The sequence below is a fragment of the Lycium ferocissimum genome, chromosome 11 (genome assembly GCF_029784015.1).
Source record: "Lycium ferocissimum isolate CSIRO_LF1 chromosome 11, AGI_CSIRO_Lferr_CH_V1, whole genome shotgun sequence".
In the NCBI taxonomy this organism is placed as follows: Eukaryota; Viridiplantae; Streptophyta; class Magnoliopsida; order Solanales; family Solanaceae; genus Lycium; species Lycium ferocissimum.
In genome coordinates this window covers 30,804,646-30,815,665 of record NC_081352.1, presented here as the reverse complement: position 1 = coordinate 30,815,665, position 11,020 = coordinate 30,804,646, and the positions used below count along the sequence as shown (strand labels likewise).

At 36.3% G+C, this 11,020-nt stretch overlaps 1 protein-coding gene across 1 annotated transcript; it reads left to right on the top strand.

Annotated features, from left to right (window-relative positions):
- Positions 1-5,400: 5,400 nt before the first annotated feature.
- Positions 5,401-7,502, top strand: LOC132038225 (probable LRR receptor-like serine/threonine-protein kinase At3g47570). Its single transcript, XM_059428927.1, has 2 exons — positions 5,401-5,485; positions 6,574-7,502. The coding sequence occupies exons 1-2, from the start codon at positions 5,401-5,403 to the stop codon at positions 7,500-7,502; spliced, it is 1,014 nt and encodes a 337-aa protein (XP_059284910.1).
- Positions 7,503-11,020: the final 3,518 nt, after the last annotated feature.

Genomic DNA, 11,020 nt, shown 5'->3' with positions numbered 1-11,020 from the left:
AAAATCTAGAAGCAGAATGTTTTTTTAAAAAAAAAAAAATTGTTAAGAGTGATTAACTAGCTATATGAATACAAATAGACAAGTTGTATAGATGTTTTACATGGGAAACCTAATAGAAATTTCCAACGAGTCAACAGACATAACAATAAGACAACAACCAAAAACGGTAATGACAAAAAAATTCTTTCATAAAGCCTACACATAAAAAAAGTGGCTTGGTGAACAAAGTATTTATTTCCTTCACGCAGATTTCACGATACGGAGAAAGGTTAATCCTTGACGTGTCGCGTGATGCGGGTCATAGAATACAGGTGCACCACTTAAAAAAAAAAAAAAAAAAAAGTTATTACTTGGGAATTGATATGTACGAAATTTAAATTCAGAACCCAGTTATCAACAACTTGATACCGCTATCTTAAAGTTTAAAACCATAAAATTTAGATTCTGACTCCACCTCCTGAGTGGGCGACAAGGAAACCCATGTAAAACATGTTAACTCCAATCATCTTCAGTAGTAGTGTCGCGACCCATTTCGGGCTCACGCGGGCACCTACCTTTCCCATCACGGTAAGTGAACCCTCTCATTGATTACACATCAATTAAGTAAAGGCGATTCATTTAAATCAATATATACTTAGAAATTCAGCGGAAACTTCATAATATATTCAATAAACTCAAGATTTAATAAAATTACAACGAGGTAACCCATACAGACTCGATCCACTTCCCATGACCTGGTCTAGACTAGTACAAGAGCGACTAATGATTTTAGATTACCACTACATTCTAAGACTCAATCTCCGTCCCGAAATGAAATGGGAGGAGGTCTTCCAGATAGGCACCGCGTATTTCCACATATGCTTCGATCAATCACCTGAAACAATCTATATGCCAAAAAGGGTGTAGCAAGTGCAATATCAGTACAAACCACGCATACTGAGTAAGTATCATAGGCCGACAATGGTTAATAATACATATCAGTAAAAGAATTCACAAATAAACATGATAACAACCCAATCAAGTCATACGGCTATCTACCACACACTGTATATCAACACCCTTAAGCATTAATTTCACTCTAATAATTCACCAATCAAGCTCACAACGATATCGAAACTCACATAACATTAAATCGATCGTTTCAGTCTAGTAGTCAACTCATCATTAAGACGCTCGTTATCCTAAATCACATAGAGACCAAACGTATAACTAATCTTACGGACAGTCTATAGGATACCTCAACAAGTTCAATCAATAAATCCAGATCCAAGTACACGTCATTGCCTAAGTAAAGCATCTAATCCCAAATGTGCCAAGTCTGAATAAATCAATCTGAATCCAATCATCACAAGTAAACACCAAATCATCTCAAACAAGCCATAATGAAATGCAATGCAAGATGTATCAATGCAATGCAATGCAAGATGTATGGATATAATGCCATGCCATGCAAATGAGGTGTACACATGTACTCCGGACGGAAGTATCAACGTCTCGGTAGTACAACCCAGCGTGACTCGTGAAGTCTAAGTGCCACCAGGCCCAGATCTTTGCCTAACAAACAGAAGGGACCCCGGATCTTTGCCCACGAAGGGATTCTCACCACCACCTGCAGGGGACCGCAATCCATGCACTAACAATGATTAAGGACAACATCAGGAAAACCGTGCCATGATAATGATGCCTGAATATAACCATCGGATATCGGCCTCCTCACAATGGAAGTCTAAGTGCCACCCGTCCCAGATCTTTGCCCAACAGACAGACGGGACCCCGGATCTTTGCCCATGGTGGGATTCTCACCGGCACAACAACATCAGACACCGACCTTTTACAATTACTCAAGTAAGGAGTTTATCAAATATCAGTCAACTCAACCAACGATACCGATCATCATCGGGTATCGGCCATGCATCATGAATGTGTGAGAATGCGTGCAAATGCACACATCAAATATCAACAACCAAGTTTAATATCACAAGTACCACGAGGGGATACGCCAACAATGTATCTAATCACAATACCAACCGTGGGTATGTCAACAATATATCAATATCATAAATACCACAGTGGGTATGCCAATAATATATCCGAACCAAGACGGATAATGAGGTCTAATCTCTATCAACAACTCATGGCATCGAGCCACACCATAGAATTATCAAGCACAACACAACGGGGTAGCTAGTCCCAACACACAATAGGTCAATTTACATTATAGCCACTTCCTTAAATCAGCCTATTAGTTAGAATAAGTAATCTCACCTCACACTTACAATCATTCGTCATAACTCTTTTTAGAACTCAATCACAATAGCTGATATATTTTATCCTCCTATTTATCCACTAGACTCACTAGTAATGGAATAACACAATAATCACATATTACAGGAATTTCTCATCATTAGACACAACAATAGGGTTCACCGTACTTCAAGTCAAATATATACACCGATATTAACGAAAACCACATCAAACAACCTAAGAAATCTATAGGCCACAAGCCCAAATACACAAATCACACAACAATACCCTCCTAAGATTCCATCCCAAATCTCCAATTCCTATACATGCATTCTCCGTTCCTTCTAATACACGAATATATGAAACTAACTTAGTCTACTTTGAAAGGAAGCCATAACCTACCTGGCACAAATAAAGTGCCACGAACCCACACGTTGCCTTGTCTTTCAAAGTGTCTCTACATAATCAAACTCTATCACATATGAATTCTATGTAAGAAACCATGAACAATGATACCCATATTGGCTACTTTCTATTCGGGTCAAATTCTAACCCTTAATTTAGGAAAAACGAGTCTCAAGGGCAAATCGGGAATTTTATGATCAAAACATCAAATTCGATACCAAAAGGGAAAAACCCATTACTTTAATCATAGGAATACTCACTTAATTCTCAAAATCATCATTGTTAAGAAAACCCCCAATTTTGGTTTGAAGAACCCTAGGTTTGCATAGAGATTTTTGGAAAGGGAAGGATTTTACAAAGCCAAAATGATGGATTAATTAATGAAAACTATTAAGCATGAGATTTAGACCTTATACATAGGAACAATCTTGAGAAATAATTAAGAATCCATTCATCTCCAAGCTTCCAAGAGAAAAGGTATCCTAAATGAGGTCCAAATCCGACATAGCCTCTGTTTTTCCTTGATTTACATGCCAAGATGACCTCAAAATGCAGATTGGATGGCATCATTGGATTCCTCATGAATTTCCTCAAATTTTGGATTTTGAGTCGCCTCATTTGAACTTAAAATGAGGGAGATATGAGGGTTTTTATATTGGACCCGTAGTCAGTTTTTAGCGGGACCGCCGCAGCGGAACCCACTACCGTTACAGCGATCAAACCGCCCCTGCGGTCCTAAGGGCGTTGTAGAGGTGCCGCCCCAGTAGTAAAGGGTACGCTGCAGCGGTCTAGTGACACCAGATGCCCCGATTTTTTGATTTTTCGCCCCAGAACTCCGAAAGCTCATCCGAAACCCGATTTTGAGGAACCAAACATGTAGATATAGGTAAAAACGTGCTACGAACTCATTCGCGCACTCTAAATTCTTAACGGAGATGAATTTGACTAAGTCAACTCCCAAGCGGCCAAAAACCAACTTTCCAACGTGATTTTCGATAATCATCCGAGGTTCGATTTCAACAAACGAAATATGCATCCACATGTAAAAACACGCTACGAACGCACCCGTGACCTCGGATTTCCCAACGGAGATACCGTTGACTAAGTCAACTCCCAAACCTCAATAACCATTCCCAAACCAAGTCCCTGAAGGCATTGGGAGCCGAACCAGTCCCACCAATCAATCATAAATGGTCATCCGGACCTCTTAGAATCGACAGATTTTCGAAAGAGATCCGTTCACCCAAAAGTCAACTCCCAGTCAAACGATTTTCGCTTAAAGCCAAATTTTTCTAGAAAACATTCCAAAGCTCAAAACGATGCCTAGGAAGTCATGACAACTATCTTCTCGGGTCAAAATAGTTCTAACGAGACTTAGGAACTAGTCAACGAGGGCAAAAATGGAAGAATCACGGTAACGACAAAATGGATCGTTACAAGTAATATGTACTACTTGCAGAAAATTTCATTGAATGTTCTTTTGGAGTTTGGAATGATTAGAGGAATAATTTTACCACGGCTTGCAAGACTTCTCTTTATTTTATTTTTTAAAAATCATTATTCCAAAATAATTATCATTTTAGGAATTCAAGACTAAAGTTGGAAATTATTTCTAATTATACCCTTAATGATACTGTATTTAAGAAGAAAAAATTGATCTACTTCTATTAAATAGGGTTAAAAGTACGTATTGTTTTTCTTAATGGGCGTGAAAAAAGTTAAAGCGACAGTTAAAATGGGATGAATGGAGTAAAAGTAATTAGTGGAAATAGATATTAACAATTTTTTATTGGCTCAAACTCATGTGCATGTTTCATTTTCAATACTATGAGATTTCACACTTAGTGTGTGTGAGCATCTCAAGAAGTTGAATTCTTGACGTTCCCCCACAAGCAAAACACGCATTTGTGTCCAGACTTCAGAATGCACACGGATGGAGCTAGAAGGTAAACTACGGGTTCGATTAAACTCAGTACTTTTAGCTCAAATTCAATATTTGTATTAAAAGTTTCATTAAATATGCACAAAATTTAAATTCAAAACCCGACTATCAACACCTGATATCGCTATCCTAAAATTTAAAACATATAAAATTCATAAAATTCAAATTCTAACTTCGCCTCTAATTTATTCGGTACTTGCTTTCCCATGAATTCTTGTGTCCAAGATCAAGGGCGTTGTCGTGTAAAACATGTTAAACTCCAATAATCTTTAGTAATATGTACTACAAATTTCCACAATCATGGTTTGCAAGACTTGGTTGATTTGGTTTGTTCAGATCGGTCAAGTCCTTGGGCCCCAAATAAAACTGGAAAATAAATTAAGTTGGGAACAATGTTTAGATGATTGAATGAACAAAAGCTAATTATCCTAAAAAAGATTTGAAGGTAAAGTCTCCAAAAAAGATATTTTTAAAAAAATTATGAAGACAGATCTTACCACTATTTAAAGTCTAAAAACCACAGGTTACTTAGCCATACATATCACGTTCCTCGTAATTTTTGCACTAATGGAGAAAGCCGTCACAATTTTTCTCTTGTTGCTTCACTATGTTATGGCTAGTTCAGCCATCACTCATACCAACATTACCACCGATCAATTAGTGATTCTCTCTTTGAAATCTCAAAGCATTTCGGACCCCTTTGACTTCTTGGATGAAAGCTGATCTCTAGCTATTTTTGTTTGCCACTGGGCTGGAGTACACTTGTGCCTCTCGCCACCAAAGAGTGAGGTTCCTTGAATCTTTCCAACATGGATCTTACAGGCAATATTACACCAGATTTTGGAAACCTCACATTTGTTGATTCTCTTGACTTGGGAAGCAACAATTTCTATGGCAATTTGCCACAAGAAATGGCACGCTTGCATCGGCTTAAGTTTCAACTACCTCAAAGGAGATATTCCTTCCTGCTTTGGGCCAACTTCAATTTCTAAATCTTAGAAATAATAGTTTCATTGGTTCCATCCCTTCTTCATTTTCTAATATTTCCACACTTGAGACTTTGAATCTGAAATTCAATTCCATAGAGGGTCAATTCCCAAAAGTGATTGGAAGTCTTATAAACCTGAGTATTATTATTGAGTGGCAACAAGCTCATAGGATCTATTCCTCCATCACTATCGAATGCCTCAAGGTTGGAGACTTTAGTAATAGCTGGCAATTTACTTCAAGGAAATATTCCAGAAGGAATTGGCAATCTACACAACATGAACTGGTTGTCCATAGAAGATAATCAACTTACGGGTTTTATACCATACACAATTTTCAACATTTCTTAAGTTCATTGCATTTACAAATAATAGCTTATCAGGAAATCTTCCCAATGATTTGTGCAATGTTCTCCCAAAACTCAAAGGGCTTTATCTATCCAGAAACACACTTCATGGTCATATCCCTACAAGCTTGTCAAATTGTCCAGAACTTCAAATATTGTCTCTATCACATAATGAGTTTGATGGCCAAATACATAGTGAAATTGGAAGATTGAGTAACTTGCAGATATTATTTCTCGGAAATAACCATTTCGCTGGTATGTTTTATCTTATGAATGCTAGTAGTATTGTATTTAATTACTTCCAAAAAAAAAAAAATTATTACACATGAACTGTAGGGGTAATTCCACAAGAAATTGGGAACCTTGTTAATTAGGTGGAGTTAGACATAGTGGAAAACCATATTACTGGCTCTGTCCCGATCTCAATATACAATATGTCCTCACTACAACGTGCTACACTAGGGGAAACAATCTCAAGGGATCCTTATCATAGGAGATTGGCAACTTAACCAAGTTGCAGACTCTACTTCTTAATGAAAATATGTTTACTGGTATGCATTCAAAAGGGTAGCAAAAAAATACAACTTATACTATATTGAACTAACTAGTTAAATTCACTAGTATTACTTCTTTTTTCATGTGTTGACAGGTGAAATACCCAAAGAGATAAGCAATCTCGTTGAGTTGGAGGACTTAGATTTAGGGGTTAACAATTTTAGTGGTTCACTTCCAATGGAGATCTTCAACATATTAGGGCTGAGAGTAATTTCTCTTTTATTCAATAATCTATCAGGAACTCTACCATCAAATATAGGTTCTATCTTACCCAACATTGAAGGGCTATATTTGGGTGGCTTAACCAATCTTGTTGGGACTATACCTCATTCAATTTCCAATTGTTCAAAACTTACTATTCTAGAGCTTGCATCCAACAAACTCACCGGATTGATTCCCAATTTTCTTGGACATTTGACTAGTCTATGCTTCCTAGACTTGGCGGGAAACAATTTAACTAGCAACTCATCTTTAAGCTTCCTGACTTCCTTAACCAATTGCAGAAATTTAACAACTTTTTCTCTAAGTCTGAACCCTCCAAATGGTATGCTTCCAGTCTCTGTAGGGAACTTCTCCACATCTCTTCTAAAGTTTTATGCCCATAGTTGCAAAATCAACAGACGACTTCCAAATAAAGTTGGGAACTTAACCAGCCTATTAGACCTTGATCTTTCTGATAATGACTTGGTTGGATATCCCACATCAATTGGTAACTTGAGAAACCTGCAGGGCTTGTACTTGAGTTATAACAAACTTACAGGATCTATTGGAGATAATATATGTAAATTGCAGCACTTGGCTGACATAGACTTGACTGAAAATAAACTGTCAGGATCTCTTCCTCATTGTTTAGGGAATGTTACTGGTTCCAATAAATTGAGTTTCAATGTACCGGCAAGCTTAGGGAATCTTAAAGATCTTGTGCTTCTTGACTTATCATCAAACAACATGGTTGGTTCTTTACCTCCAGAAATTGGAAATCTAAAGGTTGCAACACGGTTGGATCAATCAATTCTCAAATGAAATTCCTAAAGAAATGGGAGGATTGCAAAATCTGGTGCACCTTTCTTTGAGACACAACAAGTTGCAAGAATCTATACCTGACTCAATGAGCAACATGGTAGGCTTGGAATTCCTAGACCTTTCTCATAATAATATATCGGGAATCATTCCCAAATCTTTGGAGAAACTTCATTATCTTAAGTATTTCAATGTTTCTGTCAACAAATTATATGGTGAGATACCCTTGGGGGTACTTTCAAGAACTTCTCGAGTCAATTTTTCATCTACAACGAAGTATTGTATGGTTCTTCAATATTTGACGTCCCGCCATGCCCCACTTCATCAAATTACACTACAAGAAAGTATAGAAATCGCAACAAAAATTTCTATATTTGGCAACAACTTAGGTTTATTGTTGGCAAATGATTTTTTTGTTGCCAAAGAATTTAATTTTGTTGCCATAGTATTGATTATTGTTGCAAAAAGTACTTTTGGCAAACCAAAAAAAAAGTTGTTGCACGTTGTTGCAATAACAGCCGTTGGGAAAAGTTCATGCAACAAAATATATATTTTTGTTGCCAAAAGTTCCAATATATGGCAACAAAAAAAATAAATATAGTTTTTCTTGTATGAAAGCATAGATCAAATAGGAAACAATTGCTAGTTCTATTTCTTAGGCTGGGAATTGCACTTGTATTTGTTCCTATGACCTTTGTGTTCCTATGGATAAGGTATAGAAGAGGTAAAAGGGCACCTCAACAAGCTGATTCATTGTCTATTGCAACAAGAGGAAGGCTTTCATACTATGAATTGCTCGAGGCAACTAATGTGCTTAGCGAGAGTAATCTAATTGGTTCTAGAAGTTTTGGCTGTCTATAAAGACATTCTCAGAAGTGGGACTCCTATGCATTTAAAGTGTTCAATCTGCAACTGGAAGCGGCGTTCAAGAGTTTTAATACAGAATGTGAAGTTTTGCGTAGCCTTCGCCATAGGAATCTCGTAAAAGTCATCACTAGTTGGTCCAACCTTGATTTTAAGGCTATAGTACTCGAGTATATGCCTAATGGGAGTCTTGAGAAGTGTTTGTATTCGTACAACTACCTTTTGGACATCATGCAGAGACTAAGCATAATGATATGTGGCATGTGCTTTAGAATATCTCCACCATGGCTGCTCATTGCCCGTGATTCACTATGATCTAAAGTCTAGTAACGTCTTGTTGGATGAGGATATGGTTGCTCACCTAAGCGAATTTGGTATTTCAAAATTGCTTGGTGAAGATGAGAGTGATATATATACTAAAACCTTAGCAACATTGGGTTATATCCCACAGGGTCTCTTACTGTTGCTTTGAACTTTAATTTTTTCTTTTTCTTTTTCACCAAGAAATTATGTTACACCTTTAAATTAATTGTTTGACTATAGAGTATGGACTTGATGGATTGGTGTCAACAAAATGTGATGTCTATGGTTATGGGCAGAGGCGGACTCGGGATTTTAACGCAGAGAGGGCACCAATGACCACTGCCTTAATATAAATATGTCATTTATTATGTGAAAGTTTGGCGTGCAACTCTTTGAAAACTTAATAATTATGCTAAGTTATTGGAAAGTGGTAGTATAATTTATAAATTTCAAAATTGGAAGAAATGAAAATAGGTTTAGGACGGAAACAAAACAAACTCAACAAAAAATAGAAATAAAGGTGCTGCAAGCGAGACTCGAACCTAGGTGTCATATAAGGACTTAAGGGGCACAACAACCAAATACACCAAAACAATCGATATCTCTCAGGGGTCCTTTTAAATACATATACATTCTTTAAGGTATATACACCATATATGTACAGGGTATTTCCTGAGGTTGTGGGGGACACGTGACCCCCCTCCTAATAGATGGGTCCACCCCTGCTTACGGATCATGTTGATGGAAACGTTTACAAGGAGAAAGCCCAATGATGAAATGTTCGAGGGAGATCTTAGCTTGAAGCAATGGGTGAGTAATTCACTCCTAGAGGCAGTAGTGGATGTTGTAGATGCTAACTTGGTAACACCAATTGATAATTACTTGAAGTTAGATTGTTTGGCATCGATCATGAAAGTGGCACTAGATTGTTGTGTTGAATCTTCTGTAAGATGCACAAACATGAAAGATGTTGTAGGAATACTACAAAAGATCAGGATTCAACTTCTCGCCTGTTGAACATGTTTATGGAAACTCTTGTTCCAAATTACTTGTTTTGTTGCAAATGTTTGCTAAATTATTGTATGGATGTGAAGAGTGTATTTTATTTTAGCACTTGGTATGTGAATTGTTCTATTTTAGCTTTATAAATGTTAATTGAAATAAATTAATCTTACTATTTCCTCTTAAAATAATGTATTCAAGATTACTTCCAAGCATGAATTGGGCAGTAACATTAATAAGATGGCAACATATTAATTATAGGCGACTAACTATACTGATAATGTAAAAGTACTAGTATGAACTTTCTTTGTTAACATTGGAATCAAAACGAACAAGTTCTCGTCCCATTCTGAAATCTGACTTCGATTATTGTCTCCTGCCTGCTTCAAATGAATTTGGCTTTGGTGATTTGTCGTTTAGCTTAGTTGAGTTAAATCCTTACAAATTAGAAATTAAATCCACAATAATACTAGTAATAATATTAAATTCAAGCATAGAGTTATACAGAGCCTTCAGTAAGGAAATTGTATATATAAATTGAATAACTAAAACCAAATTGATCATCTTGAAGCAGAATGAGTTTTTTATAAAAAGAATTGTTAGAGGATTTAACTATATGAATACAAATAGGCAAGTAATACAAATGTTTTACATGAGAAACACTAGTAGAAATTTCCAACGAGTTAGCATACATAACAACAAGGCAACAAACCAAAATGGCAATGACAAAAAGTCCTATCATAAAGTCAACACGGTAAAAAAAAAAAGGCAGCTCGGTGAATGAAGTATCTTGCGTTCAAGCAGGATACGGAGAAGGGTCACACTTTTGGGTTGTAATGCAGGCAATCTACCCAACGCAAACATTAATGACTGATTCCACAGCTCGAACCCGTGAAATATAGGTCCTATAAAGACAACTTTATCGTTGCCCCAAAACTTACATGATGATGAATAAAGAAATAGGATAATTTGCATTATCATTTTACTCTATCTTTTTTCAATAAGGTGTATATATATATATATATATATATATATATATATATATATATATATATATATATATATATGCCTATCCCAATTAGGTTCCAATTATACTCAAAAGAAGCAGAAAATCAGCCTCCAGTCTTTAAGGTTTTCCGAATCAACCACTTAAAAATAGACAAAATGTTAATTAGCCCCCTCAATTTCCTTCCTAAGAGAGAAACTTTACTCCAGAACTTTTTCTTCTTCTTTTTTATATATTTTTACCTCTAAGATTTGATTTCTTGATTTTCCACTTCTTGTTGCTCATTGCCCTGCCATGTCCAAACTATATCTTTTAATGAAGGTTTTAAGCCTTGATCACAAAACTT